At 60.2% G+C, this 20,111-nt stretch overlaps 1 protein-coding gene across 2 annotated transcripts in view; it reads right to left on the bottom strand.

The window, feature by feature from the left end:
- Positions 1-20,111, bottom strand: part of col5a1 (procollagen, type V, alpha 1) — a 633,899-nt gene that overhangs the window by 29,692 nt on the left and 584,096 nt on the right. For both annotated transcript variants that reach the window (XM_068012023.1, XM_068012024.1), the window contains exons 52-55: positions 7,278-7,331; positions 6,868-6,921; positions 6,236-6,289; positions 4,017-4,070 (exon numbers count right to left, since the gene is read on the bottom strand). In XM_068012023.1, coding sequence (XP_067868124.1) covers positions 4,017-4,070; positions 6,236-6,289; positions 6,868-6,921; positions 7,278-7,331 — 216 coding nt within the window. The remainder of the gene's footprint in view (positions 1-4,016; positions 4,071-6,235; positions 6,290-6,867; positions 6,922-7,277; positions 7,332-20,111) is intronic.

The following is a 20,111-nucleotide window of genomic DNA, read 5'->3' as shown; positions in this document are numbered from 1 at the left end:
GTACGCCACCGCCTCCCCAATGACCAATCATAAGGTTGTTTATCACAGGAGTCAATCAGTGCAACAGCCATTTGTGGCCCGAATTCCTGTTATTTCTTACGCTTCTTGATTGCCATAAATCCATATCTTTCTCTTTGTTATAACTAGGTCATTTAAATGAGTTTGAGTTTGATGTCCCATCAGGAGAGTGTGCATCCATGTCCTCACAATCAATTCGCCTCAGCTGGATGAGGGCCAGAAGCACCAGCTATGGCGCAGTGGTCAGCACTCTTGCCTGAGGCAGCAGAGCATGGGTTTAAGCCCCACTCCAGACATTTGAGCACATAATGACACATGGTGTGGAAGCAGTGTTACACAGTCGGAGGGTCAGTACTGAGGAGTGCCGCACTGTCGGAGAGTCAGTACTGAGGGAGTGCTGCACTGTCGGAGCATCAGTACTGAGGGAGTGCTGCACTGTCGGAGGATCAGTACTGAGGGAGTGCTGCACTGTCGGAGGGTCAGTACTGAGGGAGTGCTGCACTGTCGGAGGGTCAGTACTGAGAGAGTGCTGCACTGTCGGAGGGTCAGTACTGAGGGAGTGCTGCACTGTCGGAGGGTCAGTACTGAGGGAGTGCTGCACTGTCGGAGGGTCAGTACTGAGGGAGTGCTGCACTGTCGGAGGGTCAGTACAGAGGGAGTGCTGCACTGTCGGAGGATCAGTACTGAGGGAGTGCTGCACTGTCGGAGGGTCAGTACTGAGGGAGTGCTGCACTGTCGGAGGGTCAGTACTGAGGGAGTGCTGCACTGTCGGAGGGTCAGTACTGAGGGAGTGCTGCACTGTCGGAGGGTCAGTACTGAGGGAGTGCTGCACTGTCGGAGGGTCAGTACTGAGGGAGTGCTGCACTGTCGGAGGGTCAGTACTGAGGGAGTGCTGCACTGTCGGAGGGTCAGTACTGAGGGAGTGCTGCACTGTCGGAGGGTCAGTACTGAGGGAGTGCTGCACTGTCGGAGGGTCAGTACTGAGGGAGTGCTGCACTGTCGGAGGGTCAGTACTGAGGGAGCACCGCACTGTCGGAGGGTCAGTACTGAGGGAGTGCTGCACTGTCGGAGGGTCAGTACTGAGGGAGTGCTGCACTGTGGTAGCGCTGCCCTATCGGAGGGTCAGTACTGAGGGAGTGCTGCACTGTCGGAGGGTCAGTACTGAGGGAGTGCTGCACTGTGGTAGCGCTGCCCTATCGGAGGGTCAGTACTGAGGGAGTGCTGCACTGTCGGAGGGTCAGTACTGAGGGAGTGCTGCACTGTCGGAGGGTCAGTACTGAGGGAGTGCTGCACTGCCAGAGGGTCAGTACTGAGGGAGTGCTGCACTGTGGTAGCGCTGCCCTATCGGAGGGTCAGTACTGAGGGAGTGCTGCACTGTCGGAGGGTCAGTACTGAGGGAGTGCTGCACTGCCAGAGGGTCAGTACTGAGGGAGTGCTGCACTGTGGTAGCGCTGCCCTATCGGAGGGTCAGTACTGAGGGAGTGCTGCACTGTCGGAGGGTCAGTACTGAGGGAGTGCTGCACTGTGGTAGCGCTGCCCTATCGGAGGGTCAGTACTGAGGGAGTGCTGCACTGTTGGAGCTTCTGTCTTTCAGACGAAACATTAAATTGAGGCCCTGCGGTTGTGAAAGGTTTTATGGCCGTATTGGAAGAAGACCAGGGGAGTTCTCTCTGGTGTCCTGGAGCCAATATTTATCCCTCAACCATGGTCAGTAAAAACAGATTATGATGTCATTATCTCATTGCTGTGTTTCTTTGCATTATAGCAGTGACTGCATTTCCAAAGTAACTAATAAGCTGTTGAGAGCTTTGGGGTGGCCTGAGGATGTGAAAGGTGCTATATAAATTTTCTTTTATTCATTAATGGAATGTGGGTGTCACTGGCCAGGCCAGCATTTATTGCCCATCCCTCATTGCCCTTGAGAAGGTGGTGGTGAGCTGCCTTCTTGAACCTCTGCAGTCCATGTGAGGTAGGTACACCCACAGTGCTGTTAGGAAGGGAGTTCCAGGATTTTGACCCAGCGACAGTGAAGGAACGGTGATATAGTTCCAAGTCAGGATGGTGTGTGACTTGGAGGGGAACTTGCAGATGGTGATGTTCCCATACATTTGCTGCCCTTGACCTTCTAGTTGGTAGAGGTCGTGGGTTTGGAAGGTGCTGTCTAAGGAGCCTTGGTGCATTGCTGCAGTGCATCTTGGAGATGGTACACACTGCTGCCACTGTGCGTCGGTGGTGGAGGGAGTGAATGTTTGTGGATGGAGTGCCAATCAAACTGGCTGCTTTGTCCTGGATGGTGTTGAGCTTCTTGAGTGTTGTTGGAGCTGCACCCATCCAGGCAAGTGGAGAGTATTCCATCACACTCCTGACTTGTGCCTTGTAGATGGTGGACAGGCTTTGGGAAGTCAGGAGGTGAGTTACTCGCCGCAGAATTCCCAGCCTCTGACCTGCTGTTGTAGCCATGGTATTTATATGGCCACTCCAGTTCGGTTTCTGGTCAATGGTAACCCCCCAGGATGTTGATATTGGGGGATTCAGCGATGGTAATGCCATTGAATGTCAAGGGGAGATGGTTAGATTCTCTCTTGTTGGAGATAGTCATTGCCTGGCACTTGTGTGGCGTGAATGTTACTTGCCACTTATCAGCCCAAGCCTGGATATTTGACGAGTCGTGAATGGTGCTGAACATTGTGCAATCAGCAGCGAACATCCCCACTTCTGACCTAATGATGGAGGGAAGGTCCTTGTAACTAAAATCCCTCATCCCTGGAACCATTCTGGTAAATCTCCTCTGCACCCTCTCAAGGACCCTCACATCCTTCCTGAAGTGTGGTGACCAGAACTGGACACAATACTCCAGTTGGGGCCGAACCAGAGCTTTATAAAGGTTCAGCATAACTTCCCTGCTTTTGTACTCAATACCTCTATTTATGAAGCTCAAGTTCCCATATGTTTTACTAACCATTCTCTCAATATGTCTTGACACCTTCAAAAATCTATGCACATTCTCCCCCAGGTCCCTCTGTTCCTGCACACTCTTTAGAACTGTGCCATTTATTCTATATTGCCTCTCCCTATTCCTTCTGTCAAAATGCATCACCTCACACTTTTCAGTATTAAATTCCATCCACCACCTTGCTGCCCATTCCGCTAGCCTATGTCCTGTTGCAGGCAGTTCATATCATCCTCACTGTTTACCAAGTTTGGTATCATCAGCAAATTTTAAGATTCAACTCTGTATTCCAAGATCCAAGTCATTTATATATATCCAAAAAAAGCAGTGGTCCCAGCCTGGACCCTTGGGGAACACCATTGTCGACCATCCTCCAGTCTGAAAACCACCATTTACCACGACTCACTGTTTTCTGTCCTTAAGCAAATTTAAAAAAAAAATAATGACGGGAATTATTTCTTCTGGTAGGGGAATCCAGAACAAGGGGATACAATCATACAACTCGAACATCTTCACACAAAGCCGAGTTAAAATATGGGAATGTAGTCCCAGGGCACCAAGGTATAGGAGAGTTTGAAAGGGAGACAGAGAGTGGCGCAGTGGTTAGCACCGCAGCCTCACAGCTCCAGCGACCCGGGTTCAATTCTGGGTACTGCCTGTGTGGAGTTTGCAAGTTCTCCCTGTGTCTGTGTGGGTTTCCTCCGGGTGCTCCGGTTTCCTCCCACAAGCCAAAAGACTTGCAGGCTGGTAGGTAAATTGGCCATTATAAATTGCCCCTAGTATAGGTAGGTGGTAGGGGAATATAGGGACAGGTGGGGATGTGGTAGGAATATGGAATTAGTGTAAGATTAGTATAAATGGGTGGTTGATGGTCAGCACAGACTCAGTGGGCCGAAGGGCCTGTTTCAGTGCTGTATCTCCAACTAACTAACTAACAAATTAAGTGATAGTGTTAAGGGATGTGAAGATGTGGCAGGAACCAGGATTAATAAAATAGAACACCCAGGAATAACATAGATGGCAAATTGTGGAAAAATCTCACACTTACCTTTGCTCCTTTCTCTCCTTCTCTTCCCTCAGGACCAGCAGGACCATGAGGACCCTGGAAAGCAGCAAATGAAAACAAATAAAGATGTTCTCTTCAACTAAAGAGGAAATTACCTAAACTGTTGCAAATACTCATGATTGCTGTTGGTGTTTGCAGCTGTCAGTGCTGAGCTAACACAAAGGGTCTGAATGGAGATTTACAGGGATAGTGTTTGATCTGTGTGTGTGAGTTTGTTACAGGGATAGTGTTTGATCTGTGTGTGTGAGAGTTTGTTACAGGGATAGTGTTTGATCTGTGTGTGTGAGTTTGTTACAGGGATAGTGTTTGATCTGTGTGTGTGTGAGTTTGTTACAGGGATAGTGTTTGATCTGTGTGTGTGTGAGTTTGTTACAGGGATAGTGTTTGATCTGTGTGTGTGTGAGTTTGTTACAGGGATAGTGTTTGATCTGTGTGTGTGTGAGTTTGTTACAGGGATAGTGTTTGATCTGTGTGTGTGTGAGTTTGTTACAGGGATAGTGTTTGATCTGTGTGTGTGTGAGTTTGTTGCAGGGATAGTGTTTGATCTGTGTGTGTGTGAGTTTGTTACAGGGATAGTGTTTGATCTGTGTGTGTGTGAGTTTGTTACAGGGATAGTGTTTGATCTGTGTGTGTGTGAGTTTGTTACAGGGATAGTGTTTGATCTGTGTGTGTGTGAGTTTGTTACAGGGATAGTGTTTGATCTGTGTGTGTGAGTTTGTTACAGGGATAGTGTTTGATCTGTGTGTGTGTGAGTTTGTTACAGGGATAGTGTTTGATCTGTGTGTGTGAGTTTGTTACAGGGATAGTGTTTGATCTGTGTGTGTGTGAGTTTGTTACAGGGATAGTGTTTGATCTGTGTGTGTGAGAGTTTGTTACAGGGATAGTGTTTGATCTGTGTGTGTGTGAGTTCGTTACAGGGATAGTGTTTGATCTGTGTGTGTGAGTTTGTTACAGGGATAGTGTTTGATCTGTGTGTGAGAGTTTGTTACAGGGATAGTGTTTGATCTGTGCGTGTGAGTTTGTTACAGGGATAGTGTTTGATCTGTGTGTGTGAGTTTGTTACAGGGATAGTGTTTGATCTGTGCGTGTGAGAGTTTGTTACAGGGATAGTGTTTGATCTGTGTGTGTGAGTTTCTTACAGGGATAGTGTTTGATTTGTGTGTGTGAGAGTTTGTTACAGGGATAGTGTTTGATCTGTGTGTGTGTGAGTTTGTTACAGGGATAGTGTTTGATCGGTGTGTGTATGTGAGTTTGTTGCAGGGATAGTGTTTGATCTGTGTGTGAGAGTTTGTTACAGGGATAGTGTTTGATCTGTGTGTGTGAGTTTGTTACAGGGATAGTGTTTGATCTGTGTGTGTGAGTTTGTTACAGGGATAGTGTTTGATCTGTGTGTGTGAGTTTGTTACAGGGATAGTGTTTGATCGGTGTGTGTATGTGAGTTTGTTACAGGGATAGTGTTTGATCTGTGTGAGAGAGTTTGTTACAGGGATAGTGTTTGATCTGTGTGTGAGAGTTTGTTACAGGGATAGTGTTTGATCTGTGTGTGCGAGTTTGTTACAGGGATAGTGTTTGATCTGTGTGTGTGAGTTTGTTACAGGGATAGTGTTTGATCTGTGTGTGTGTGAGTTTGTTGCAGGGATAGTGTTTGATCTGTGTGTGTGTGAGTTTGTTACATGGATAGTGTTTGATCTGTGTGTGTGTGAGTTTGTTACAGGGATAGTGTTTGATCTGTGTGTGTGTGAGTTTGTTACATGGATAGTGTTTGATTTGTGTGTGTGTGAGTTTGTTACAGGGATAGTGTTTGATCTGTGTGTGTGTGAGTTTGTTGCAGGGATAGTGTTTGATCTGTGTGTGTGTGAGTTTGTTACATGGATAGTGTTTGATCTGTGTGTGTGTGAGTTTGTTACAGGGATAGTGTTTGATCTGTGTGTGTGTGAGTTTGTTACATGGATAGTGTTTGATTTGTGTGTGTGTGAGTTTGTTACAGGGATAGTGTTTGATCTGTGTGTGTGTGAGTTTGTTACAGGGATAGTGTTTGATCTGTGTGAGAGAGATTGTTACAGGGATAGTGTTTGATCTGTGTGTGAGAGATTGTTACAGGGATAGTGTTTGATCTGTGTGTGAGAGTTTGTTACAGGGATAGTGTTTGATCTGTGTGTGTGAGTTTGTTACAGGGGAAGTGTTTGTGTGTTCACACTCACCCTCTTTCCTGGAGCACCAGGTGGCCCTGCCTCACCAGTTGGCCCAGGAGAACCCTAGGAAGAGACAGTTGATATTAGAATCTTCATTTAGGTATTGTACACTAGTCTGTCACACTGTTGTCAGGAAACTGGGCTAATTTTGTGCCCACTCTCTCCATTACATTATGCAAGGCACCGTGCCCTCCTACTTCCATCACTCATCTCATGTTCCAGCATCACATTTTGTTTCAAAGACAAGATTTTCCTGGAAATTGACTTGCCGATTTGGATTCTTCTTTCTAACTATATTTGCCTTGTTTCTGAACTAGGATGAGTTCTCTGTCACTCAGTAACGGGATTTTCAACCTCTGCTCCATCAGGGTTTGACCTGGTTTGACCAAATTCCTGACTGCTCACCTTCAGTTTGAATAGAACTTGGGAGGCCTGGTCTGGTTTTCCTATCTCTAACCCAGGATCACTGAAACAAGTTACAGCTTCCTGAAAGTACCCCACTCCAACACATTCTGATCTAAACGGCATCATGTCTCAATTCTTGACCATGGGGTCAGTAGTTGACCTAATGGTTATCCAACCCTCTGGAAACCTGACTCTCCATGAAGTAGTGTCTGTTGTCAGTTAGTTTTTAAACTCACAATCTGTCCAGGTTCACCATCTTCTCCCTTGTCTCCTGAAGGTCCATCTTGACCCTGTTCAGGAATAAAAGTCTATGTTACACAGGGCTTGTGGCTATTTCATATCTTTTGAAGATCAAAATATTTGTGTTTTCAAATTCAATACTGAGCTCATGTGCAGAACTCCAATCATATCTCCACGTGTTAGAGCAAACTTTGTTCCCAATAATTAATACTTTTTGACCCTTAAGTTCAGAAGATCTGTCACTCACAGCAGAATTACATAGGTTACAAACCATAATATAGAAATCATGGAGTATAATTAACCCCAGGAGATTGAATTAATACTCTCAATGCGTTTATAGGAATGGTTTAATAAATTATTCTACGAAATGTCAATTCTCTACAAACTAAAAATACCTTAACCTTACCGGAGGTCCAGCTTCACCAGGAGGGCCGGGGTCACCGGGGAAACCAACCGGTCCCTAGGGAAAGTGGAAAGAAAGAGCAAAATGTCAGTGTTTGATCAGCCCCAGAGATTCAAGTGACGAGAAAGAGAGAAGAGAATCTACAGCGCGGAAAAAGTCCACAGGGCGGGGAGAACGTCCACAGGGCGGGGAAAACGCACAGCGCGGGGAACGTCCACAGGGCGGGGAACGTCCACAGGGCGGGGAAAACGAACAGCGCGGGGAAAACGCACAGCGCGGGGAACGTCCACAGGGCGGGGAACGTCCACAGGGCGGGGAACGTCCACAGGGCGGGGGGAAAACGCACAGGGCGGGGGAAAACGCACAGGGCGGGGGAAAACGCACAGGGCGGGGAAAACGCACAGCGCGGGGAAAACGCACAGCGCGGGGAAAACGCACAGCGCGGGGAAAACGCACAGCGCGGGGAAAACGCACAGCGCGGGGAACGTCCACAGGGCGGGGAGAACGCACAGGGCGGGGAACGTCCACAGGGCGGGGAACGTCCACAGGGCGGGGAAAACGCACAGGGCGGGGAAAACGCACAGGGCGGGGAAAACGCACAGGGCGGGGAAAACGCACAGCGCGGGGAAAACGCACAGCGCGGGGAAAACGCACAGCGCGGGGAAAACGCACAGCGCGGGGAACGTCCACAGGGCGGGGAGAACGCACAGCGCGGGGAACGTCCACAGGGCGGGGAACGTCCACAGGGCGGGGAAAACGCACAGGGCGGGGAAAACGCACAGGGCGGGGAAAACGCACAGGGCGGGGAAAACGCACAGGGCGGGGAAAACGCACAGGGCGGGGAAAACGCACAGGGCGGGGAAAACGCACAGGGCGGGGAACGTCCACAGGGCGGGGAACGTCCACAGGGCGGGGAACGTCCACAGGGCGGGGAACGTCCACAGGGCGGGGAACGTCCACAGGGCGGGGAACGTCCACAGGGCGGGGAACGTCCACAGGGCGGGGAACGTCCACAGGGCGGGGAAAACGCACAGGGCGGGGAACGTCCACAGGGCGGGGAACGTCCACAGGGCGGGGAACGTCCACAGGGCGGGGAACGTCCACAGGGCGGGGAACGTCCACAGGGCGGGGAAAACGCACAGGGCGGGGAAAACGCACAGGGCGGGGAAAACGCACAGGGCGGGGAACGTCCACAGGGCGGGGAAAACGCACAGCGCGGGGAAAACGCACAGCGCGGGGAAAACGCACAGCGCGGGGAAAACGCACAGCGCGGGGAAAACGCACAGGGCGGGGAAAACGCACAGGGCGGGGTAAACGCACAGGGCGGGGTAAACGCACAGGGCGGGGTAAACGCACAGGGCGGGGAAAACGCACAGGGCGGGGAAAACGCACAGGGCGGGGAGAACGTCCACAGGGCGGGGAGAACGCACAGGGCGGGGAGAACGCACAGGGCGGGGAGAACGCACAGGGCGGGGAAAACGCACAGGGCGGGGAAAACGCACAGGGCGGGGAAAACGCACAGGGCGGGGAACGTCCACAGGGCGGGGAACGTCCACAGGGCGGGGAACGTCCACAGGGCGGGGAACGTCCACAGGGCGGGGAAAACGCACAGGGCGGGGAAAACGCACAGGGCGGGGAGAACGCACAGGGCGGGGAAAACGCACAGGGCGGGGAAAACGCACAGGGCGGGGAACGTCCACAGGGCGGGGAACGTCCACAGGGCGGGGAACGTCCACAGGGCGGGGAACGTCCACAGGGCGGGGAAAACGCACAGGGCGGGGAAAACGCACAGGGCGGGGAAAACGCACAGGGCGGGGAAAACGCACAGGGCGGGGAAAACGCACAGCGCGGGGAAAACGCACAGCGCGGGGAAAACGCACAGCGCGGGGAAAACGCACAGCGCGGGGAAAACGCACAGCGCGGGGAAAACGCACAGGGCGGGGAACGTCCACAGGGCGGGGAGAACGTCCACAGGGCGGGGAGAACGTCCACAGGGCGGGGAAAACGCACAGGGCGGGGAAAACGCACAGGGCGGGGAAAACGCACAGGGCGGGGAAAACGCACAGGGCGGGGAACGTCCACAGGGCGGGGAGAACGTCCACAGGGCGGGGAGAACGTCCACAGGGCGGGGAGAACGTCCACAGGGCGGGGAGAACGTCCACAGGGCGGGGAAAACGCACAGCGCGGGGAAAACGCACAGGGCGGGGAAAACGCACAGGGCGGGGAAAACGCACAGGGCGGGGAACGTCCACAGGGCGGGGAACGTCCACAGGGCGGGGAACGTCCACAGGGCGGGGAACGTCCACAGGGCGGGGAAAACGCACAGGGCGGGGAAAACGCACAGGGCGGGGAAAACGCACAGGGCGGGGAAAACGCACAGCGCGGGGAAAACGCACAGCGCGGGGAAAACGCACAGCGCGGGGAAAACGCACAGGGCGGGGAAAACGCACAGGGCGGGGAAAACGCACAGGGCGGGGAACGTCCACAGGGCGGGGAGAACGTCCACAGGGCGGGGAAAACGCACAGGGCGGGGAAAACGCACAGCGCGGGGAACGTCCACAGGGCGGGGAACGTCCACAGGGCGGGGAACGTCCACAGGGCGGGGAACGTCCACAGGGCGGGGAACGTCCACAGGGCGGGGAACGTCCACAGGGCGGGGAAAACGCACAGGGCGGGGAAAACGCACAGCGCGGGGAAAACGCACAGCGCGGGGAAAACGCACAGCGCGGGGAAAACGCACAGGGCGGGGAAAACGCACAGGGCGGGGAAAACGCACAGGGCGGGGAAAACGCACAGGGCGGGGAAAACGCACAGGGCGGGGAACGTCCACAGGGCGGGGAGAACGTCCACAGGGCGGGGAAAACGCACAGGGCGGGGAAAACGCACAGGGCGGGGAAAACGCACAGCGCGGGGAACGTCCACAGGGCGGGGAACGTCCACAGGGCGGGGAACGTCCACAGGGCGGGGAACGTCCACAGGGCGGGGAAAACGCACAGGGCGGGGAAAACGCACAGGGCGGGGAACGTCCACAGGGCGGGGAACGTCCACAGGGCGGGGAAAACGCACAGGGCGGGGAAAACGCACAGGGCGGGGAAAACGCACAGGGCGGGGAACGTCCACAGGGCGGGGAACGTCCACAGGGCGGGGAACGTCCACAGGGCGGGGAACGTCCACAGGGCGGGGAAAACGCACAGGGCGGGGAAAACGCACAGGGCGGGGAAAACGCACAGGGCGGGGAAAACGCACAGGGCGGGGAAAACGCACAGGGCGGGGAGAACGTCCACAGGGCGGGGAGAACGTCCACAGGGCGGGGAGAACGTCCACAGGGCGGGGAGAACGTCCACAGGGCGGGGAGAACGCACAGCGCGGGGAAAACGCACAGGGCGGGGAAAACGCACAGGGCGGGGAAAACGCACAGCGCGGGGAAAACGCACAGCGCGGGGAACGTCCACAGGGCGGGGAGAACGCACAGCGCGGGGAACGTCCACAGGGCGGGGAACGTCCACAGGGCGGGGAACGTCCACAGGGCGGGGAACGTCCACAGGGCGGGGAACGTCCACAGGGCGGGGAAAACGCACAGGGCGGGGAAAACGCACAGGGCGGGGAAAACGCACAGGGCGGGGAACGTCCACAGGGCGGGGAAAACGCACAGGGCGGGGAAAACGCACAGGGCGGGGAAAACGCACAGGGCGGGGAAAACGCACAGGGCGGGGAAAACGCACAGGGCGGGGAACGTCCACAGGGCGGGGAACGTCCACAGGGCGGGGAACGTCCACAGGGCGGGGAACGTCCACAGGGCGGGGAACGTCCACAGGGCGGGGAAAACGCACAGGGCGGGGAACGTCCACAGGGCGGGGAACGTCCACAGGGCGGGGAACGTCCACAGGGCGGGGAACGTCCACAGGGCGGGGAACGTCCACAGGGCGGGGAAAACGCACAGGGCGGGGAAAACGCACAGGGCGGGGAAAACGCACAGGGCGGGGAAAACGCACAGGGCGGGGAACGTCCACAGGGCGGGGAAAACGCACAGGGCGGGGAAAACGCACAGGGCGGGGAAAACGCACAGGGCGGGGAAAACGCACAGGGCGGGGAAAACGCACAGGGCGGGGAAAACGCACAGGGCGGGGAAAACGCACAGGGCGGGGTAAACGCACAGGGCGGGGTAAACGCACAGGGCGGGGTAAACGCACAGGGCGGGGAAAACGCACAGGGCGGGGAAAACGCACAGGGCGGGGAGAACGTCCACAGGGCGGGGAGAACGCACAGGGCGGGGAGAACGCACAGGGCGGGGAAAACGCACAGGGCGGGGAAAACGCACAGGGCGGGGAAAACGCACAGGGCGGGGAACGTCCACAGGGCGGGGAACGTCCACAGGGCGGGGAACGTCCACAGGGCGGGGAACGTCCACAGGGCGGGGAAAACGCACAGGGCGGGGAAAACGCACAGGGCGGGGAAAACGCACAGCGCGGGGAAAACGCACAGCGCGGGGAAAACGCACAGCGCGGGGAAAACGCACAGCGCGGGGAAAACGCACAGCGCGGGGAAAACGCACAGGGCGGGGAACGTCCACAGGGCGGGGAGAACGTCCACAGGGCGGGGAAAACGCACAGGGCGGGGAAAACGCACAGGGCGGGGAAAACGCACAGGGCGGGGAACGTCCACAGGGCGGGGAGAACGTCCACAGGGCGGGGAGAACGCACAGCTCGGGGAAAACGCACAGCGCGGGGAAAACGCACAGGGCGGGGAAAACGCACAGGGCGGGGAAAACGCACAGGGCGGGGAAAACGCACAGGGCGGGGAACGTCCACAGGGCGGGGAACGTCCACAGGGCGGGGAACGTCCACAGGGCGGGGAACGTCCACAGGGCGGGGAAAACGCACAGGGCGGGGAAAACGCACAGGGCGGGGAAAACGCACAGCGCGGGGAAAACGCACAGCGCGGGGAAAACGCACAGGGCGGGGAAAACGCACAGGGCGGGGAAAACGCACAGGGCGGGGAACGTCCACAGGGCGGGGAGAACGTCCACAGGGCGGGGAAAACGCACAGGGCGGGGAAAACGCACAGGGCGGGGAAAACGCACAGCGCGGGGAAAACGCACAGCGCGGGGAACGTCCACAGGGCGGGGAACGTCCACAGGGCGGGGAACGTCCACAGGGCGGGGAACGTCCACAGGGCGGGGAAAACGCACAGGGCGGGGAAAACGCACAGGGCGGGGAAAACGCACAGGGCGGGGAAAACGCACAGGGCGGGGAACGTCCACAGGGCGGGGAACGTCCACAGGGCGGGGAAAACGCACAGGGCGGGGAAAACGCACAGGGCGGGGAAAACGCACAGGGCGGGGAAAACGCACAGGGCGGGGAAAACGCACAGGGCGGGGAAAACGCACAGGGCGGGGAACGTCCACAGGGCGGGGAAAACGCACAGGGCGGGGAAAACGCACAGGGCGGGGAAAACGCACAGGGCGGGGAAAACGCACAGGGCGGGGAAAACGCACAGGGCGGGGAAAACGCACAGGGCGGGGAACGTCCACAGGGCGGGGAAAACGCACAGGGCGGGGAAAACGCACAGGGCGGGGAAAACGCACAGGGCGGGGAAAACGCACAGGGCGGGGAAAACGCACAGGGCGGGGAAAACGCACAGGGCGGGGAGAACGTCCACAGGGCGGGGAGAACGTCCACAGGGCGGGGAGAACGTCCACAGGGCGGGGAGAACGTCCACAGGGCGGGGAGAACGTCCACAGGGCGGGGAAAACGCACAGCGCGGGGAAAACGCACAGGGCGGGGAAAACGCACAGGGCGGGGAAAACGCACAGGGCGGGGAAAACGCACAGGGCGGGGAACGTCCACAGGGCGGGGAACGTCCACAGGGCGGGGAACGTCCACAGGGCGGGGAACGTCCACAGGGCGGGGAAAACGCACAGCGCGGGGAAAACGCACAGCGCGGGGAAAACGCACAGCGCGGGGAAAACGCACAGCGCGGGGAAAACGCACAGCGCGGGGAAAACGCACAGCGCGGGGAACGTCCACAGGGCGGGGAACGTCCACAGGGCGGGGAACGTCCACAGGGCGGGGAACGTCCACAGGGCGGGGAAAACGCACAGGGCGGGGAAAACGCACAGGGCGGGGAACGTCCACAGGGCGGGGAACGTCCACAGGGCGGGGAACGTCCACAGGGCGGGGAACGTCCACAGGGCGGGGAAAACGCACAGGGCGGGGAAAACGCACAGCGCGGGGAAAACGCACAGCGCGGGGAAAACGCACAGCGCGGGGAAAACGCACAGCGCGGGGAAAACGCACAGCGCGGGGAAAACGCACAGGGCGGGGAAAACGCACAGGGCGGGGAACGTCCACAGGGCGGGGAGAACGTCCACAGGGCGGGGAAAACGCACAGGGCGGGGAAAACGCACAGGGCGGGGAAAACGCACAGGGCGGGGAACGTCCACAGGGCGGGGAGAACGTCCACAGGGCGGGGAGAACGCACAGCTCGGGGAAAACGCACAGCGCGGGGAAAACGCACAGGGCGGGGAAAACGCACAGGGCGGGGAACGTCCACAGGGCGGGGAACGTCCACAGGGCGGGGAACGTCCACAGGGCGGGGAACGTCCACAGGGCGGGGAAAACGCACAGGGCGGGGAACGTCCACAGGGCGGGGAGAACGTCCACAGGGCGGGGAAAACGCACAGGGCGGGGAAAACGCACAGGGCGGGGAAAACGCACAGGGCGGGGAACGTCCACAGGGCGGGGAACGTCCACAGGGCGGGGAGAACGTCCACAGGGCGGGGAGAACGCACAGCTCGGGGAAAACGCACAGGGCGGGGAAAACGCACAGGGCGGGGAAAACGCACAGGGCGGGGAAAACGCACAGGGCGGGGAACGTCCACAGGGCGGGGAACGTCCACAGGGCGGGGAAAACGCACAGGGCGGGGAACGTCCACAGGGCGGGGAACGTCCACAGGGCGGGGAGAACGTCCACAGGGCGGGGAGAACGCACAGCTCGGGGAAAACGCACAGCGCGGGGAAAACGCACAGGGCGGGGAAAACGCACAGGGCGGGGAAAACGCACAGGGCGGGGAAAACGCACAGGGCGGGGAACGTCCACAGGGCGGGGAACGTCCACAGGGCGGGGAACGTCCACAGGGCGGGGAACGTCCACAGGGCGGGGAACGTCCACAGGGCGGGGAACGTCCACAGGGCGGGGAACGTCCACAGGGCGGGGAAAACGCACAGGGCGGGGAAAACGCACAGGGCGGGGAAAACGCACAGGGCGGGGAAAACGCACAGGGCGGGGAAAACGCACAGGGCGGGGAAAACGCACAGGGCGGGGAAAACGCACAGGGCGGGGAACGTCCACAGGGCGGGGAACGTCCACAGGGCGGGGAAAACGCACAGGGCGGGGAAAACGCACAGGGCGGGGAAAACGCACAGGGCGGGGAAAACGCACAGGGCGGGGAAAACGCACAGGGCGGGGAAAACGCACAGGGCGGGGAACGTCCACAGGGCGGGGAAAACGCACAGGGCGGGGAAAACGCACAGGGCGGGGAAAACGCACAGGGCGGGGAAAACGCACAGGGCGGGGAAAACGCACAGGGCGGGGAAAACGCACAGGGCGGGGAACGTCCACAGGGCGGGGAAAACGCACAGGGCGGGGAAAACGCACAGGGCGGGGAAAACGCACAGGGCGGGGAAAACGCACAGGGCGGGGAAAACGCACAGGGCGGGGAAAACGCACAGGGCGGGGAGAACGTCCACAGGGCGGGGAGAACGTCCACAGGGCGGGGAGAACGTCCACAGGGCGGGGAGAACGTCCACAGGGCGGGGAGAACGTCCACAGGGCGGGGAAAACGCACAGCGCGGGGAAAACGCACAGGGCGGGGAAAACGCACAGGGCGGGGAAAACGCACAGGGCGGGGAAAACGCACAGGGCGGGGAACGTCCACAGGGCGGGGAACGTCCACAGGGCGGGGAACGTCCACAGGGCGGGGAACGTCCACAGGGCGGGGAAAACGCACAGCGCGGGGAAAACGCACAGCGCGGGGAAAACGCACAGCGCGGGGAAAACGCACAGCGCGGGGAAAACGCACAGCGCGGGGAAAACGCACAGCGCGGGGAACGTCCACAGGGCGGGGAACGTCCACAGGGCGGGGAACGTCCACAGGGCGGGGAACGTCCACAGGGCGGGGAAAACGCACAGGGCGGGGAAAACGCACAGGGCGGGGAACGTCCACAGGGCGGGGAACGTCCACAGGGCGGGGAACGTCCACAGGGCGGGGAACGTCCACAGGGCGGGGAAAACGCACAGGGCGGGGAAAACGCACAGCGCGGGGAAAACGCACAGCGCGGGGAAAACGCACAGCGCGGGGAAAACGCACAGCGCGGGGAAAACGCACAGCGCGGGGAAAACGCACAGGGCGGGGAAAACGCACAGGGCGGGGAACGTCCACAGGGCGGGGAGAACGTCCACAGGGCGGGGAAAACGCACAGGGCGGGGAAAACGCACAGGGCGGGGAAAACGCACAGGGCGGGGAACGTCCACAGGGCGGGGAGAACGTCCACAGGGCGGGGAGAACGCACAGCTCGGGGAAAACGCACAGCGCGGGGAAAACGCACAGGGCGGGGAAAACGCACAGGGCGGGGAACGTCCACAGGGCGGGGAACGTCCACAGGGCGGGGAACGTCCACAGGGCGGGGAACGTCCACAGGGCGGGGAAAACGCACAGGGCGGGGAACGTCCACAGGGCGGGGAGAACGTCCACAGGGCGGGGAAAACGCACAGGGCGGGGAAAACGCACAGGGCGGGGAAAACGCACAGGGCGGGGAACGTCCACAGGGCGGGGAACGTCCACAGGGCGGGGAGAACGTCCACAGGGCGGGGAGAACGCACAGCTCGGGGAAAACGCACAGGGCGGGGAAAACGCACAGGGCGGGGAAAACGCACAGGGCGGGGAAAACGCACAGGGCGGGGAACGTCCACAGGGCGGGGAACGTCCACAGGGCGGGGAAAACGCACAGGGCGGGGAACGTCCACAGGGCGGGGAACGTCCACAGGGCGGGGAGAACGTCCACAGGGCGGGGAGAACGCACAGCTCGGGGAAAACGCACAGCGCGGGGAAAACGCACAGGGCGGGGAAAACGCACAGGGCGGGGAAAACGCACAGGGCGGGGAAAACGCACAGGGCGGGGAACGTCCACAGGGCGGGGAACGTCCACAGGGCGGGGAACGTCCACAGGGCGGGGAACGTCCACAGGGCGGGGAACGTCCACAGGGCGGGGAACGTCCACAGGGCGGGGAACGTCCACAGGGCGGGGAAAACGCACAGGGCGGGGAAAACGCACAGGGCGGGGAAAACGCACAGGGCGGGGAAAACGCACAGCGCGGGGAAAACGCACAGCGCGGGGAAAACGCACAGCGCGGGGAAAACGCACAGGGCGGGGAAAACGCACAGGGCGGGGAACGTCCACAGGGCGGGGAGAACGTCCACAGGGCGGGGAAAACGCACAGGGCGGGGAAAACGCACAGGGCGGGGAAAACGCACAGGGCGGGGAAAACGCACAGCGCGGGGAACGTCCACAGGGCGGGGAACGTCCACAGGGCGGGGAAAACGCACAGGGCGGGGAACGTCCACAGGGCGGGGAACGTCCACAGGGCGGGGAACGTCCACAGGGCGGGGAACGTCCACAGGGCGGGGAAAACGCACAGGGCGGGGAAAACGCACAGGGCGGGGAAAACGCACAGGGCGGGGAAAACGCACAGGGCGGGGAACGTCCACAGGGCGGGGAAAACGCACAGGGCGGGGAAAACGCACAGGGCGGGGAAAACGCACAGGGCGGGGAAAACGCACAGGGCGGGGAAAACGCACAGCGCGGGGAACGTCCACAGGGCGGGGAACGTCCACAGGGCGGGGAACGTCCACAGGGCGGGGAAAACGCACAGGGCGGGGAAAACGCACAGGGCGGGGAACGTCCACAGGGCGGGGAACGTCCACAGGGCGGGGAACGTCCACAGGGCGGGGAACGTCCACAGGGCGGGGAACGTCCACAGGGCGGGGAAAACGCACAGGGCGGGGAAAACGCACAGGGCGGGGAAAACGCACAGGGCGGGGAAAACGCACAGCGCGGGGAAAACACACAGCGCGGGGAAAACACACAGCGCGGGGAAAACACACAGCGCGGGGAAAACACACAGCGCGGGGAAAACACACAGCGCGGGGAAAACACACAGCGCGGGGAAAACACACAGCGCGGGGAAAACACACAGCGCGGGGAAAACACACAGCGCGGGGAAAACACACAGCGCGGGGAAAACACACAGCGCGGGGAAAACACACAGCGCGGGGAAAACACACAGCGCGGGGAAAACACACAGCGCGGGGAAAACACACAGCGCGGGGAAAACACACAGCGCGGGGAAAACACACAGCGCGGGGAAAACACACAGCGCGGGGAAAACACACAGCGCGGGGAAAACACACAGCGCGGGGAAAACACACAGCGCGGGGAAAACACACAGCGCGGGGAAAACACACAGCGCGGGGAAAACACACAGCGCGGGGAAAACACACAGCGCGGGGAAAACACACAGCGCGGGGAAAACACACAGCGCGGGGAAAACACACAGCGCGGGGAAAACACACAGCGCGGGGAAAACACACAGCGCGGGGAAAACACACAGCGCGGGGAAAACACACAGCGCGGGGAAAACACACAGCGCGGGGAAAACACACAGCGCGGGGAAAACACACAGCGCGGGGAAAACACACAGCGCGGGGAACGTCCACAGGGCGGGGAAAACGCACAGGGCGGGGAAAACGCACAGGGCGGGGAAAACGCACAGGGCGGGGAAAACGCACAGGGCGGGGAAAACGCACAGCGCGGGGAAAACGCACAGCGCGGGGAACGTCCACAGGGCGGGGAACGTCCACAGGGCGGGGAAAACGCACAGGGCGGGGAACGTCCACAGGGCGGGGAACGTCCACAGGGCGGGGAACGTCCACAGGGCGGGGAACGTCCACAGGGCGGGGAAAACGCACAGGGCGGGGAAAACGCACAGGGCGGGGAAAACGCACAGGGCGGGGAAAACGCACAGGGCGGGGAAAACGCACAGGGCGGGGAAAACGCACAGCGCGGGGAAAACGCACAGCGCGGGGAAAACACACAGCGCGGGGAAAACACACAGCGCGGGGAAAACACACAGCGCGGGGAAAACACACAGCGCGGGGAAAACACACAGCGCGGGGAAAACACACAGCGCGGGGAAAACACACAGCGCGGGGAACGTCCACAGGGCGGGGAACGTCCACAGGGCGGGGAAAACGCACAGGGCGGGGAAAACGCACAGGGCGGGGAAAACGCACAGGGCGGGGAAAACGCACAGGGCGGGGAAAACGCACAGCGCGGGGAACGTCCACAGGGCGGGGAACGTCCACAGGGCGGGGAAAACGCACAGGGCGGGGAACGTCCACAGGGCGGGGAACGTCCACAGGGCGGGGAACGTCCACAGGGCGGGGAACGTCCACAGGGCGGGGAAAACGCACAGGGCGGGGAAAACGCACAGGGCGGGGAAAACGCACAGCGCGGGGAAAACGCACAGCGCGGGGAAAACGCACAGCGCGGGGAAAACGCACAGCGCGGGGAAAACACACAGCGCGGGGAAAACACACAGCGCGGGGAAAACACACAGCGCGGGGAAAACACACAGCGCGGGGAAAACACACAGCGCGGGGAAAACACACAGCGCGGGGAACGTCCACAGGGCGGGGAACGTCCACAGGGCGGGGAACGTCCACAGGGCGGGGAAAACGCACAGCGCGGGGAAAACGCACAGCGCGGGGAACGTCCACAGGGCGGGGAACGTCCACAGGGCGGGGAACGTCCACAGGGCGGGGAACGTCCACAGGGCGGGGAAAACACACAGGGCGGGGAAAACACACAGGGCGGGGAAAACACACAGGGCGGGGAAAACACACAGGGCGGGGAAAACACACAGGGCGGGGAAAACACACAGGGCGGGGAAAACACACAGGGCGGGGAAAACACACAGGGCGGGGAAAACACACAGGGCGGGGAAAACACACAGGGCGGGGAAAACACACAGCGCGGGGAACGTCCACAGGGCGAGGAACGTCCACAGGGCGGGGAAAACGCACAGGGCGGGGAAAACGCACAGGGCGGGGAAAACGCACAGGGCGGGGAAAACGCACAGGGCGGGGAAAACGCACAGCGCGGGGAAAACGCACAGCGCGGGGAACGTCCACAGGGCGGGGAACGTCCACAGGGCGGGGAACGTCCACAGGGCGGGGAACGTCCACAGGGCGGGGAAAACGCACAGGGCGGGGAAAACGCACAGGGCGGGGAACGTCCACAGGGCGGGGAAAACGCACAGGGCGGGGAAAACGCACAGGGCGGGGAAAACGCACAGGGCGGGGAAAACGCACAGGGCGGGGAAAACGCACAGGGCGGGGAACGTCCACAGGGCGGGGAACGTCCACAGGGCGGGGAAAACGCACAGGGCGGGGAAAACACACAGGGCGGGGAACGTCCACAGGGCGGGGAACGTCCACAGGGCGGGGAACGTCCACAGGGCGGGGAAAACGCACAGGGCGGGGAAAACGCACAGGGCGGGGAACGTCCACAGGGCGGGGAAAACGCACAGCGCGGGGAAAACGCACAGCGCGGGGAAAACGCACAGCGCGGGGAAAACGCACAGGGCGGGGAAAACGCACAGGGCGGGGAACGTCCACAGGGCGGGGAACGTCCACAGGGCGGGGAACGTCCACAGGGCGGGGAACGTCCACAGGGCGGGGAAAACGCACAGGGCGGGGAAAACGCACAGGGCGGGGAA

Source organism: Heterodontus francisci, chromosome 32 (assembly GCF_036365525.1).
Source record: "Heterodontus francisci isolate sHetFra1 chromosome 32, sHetFra1.hap1, whole genome shotgun sequence".
Taxonomy (NCBI): domain Eukaryota; kingdom Metazoa; phylum Chordata; class Chondrichthyes; order Heterodontiformes; family Heterodontidae; genus Heterodontus; species Heterodontus francisci.
This window is presented reverse-complemented; position numbering and strand designations above follow the sequence as displayed.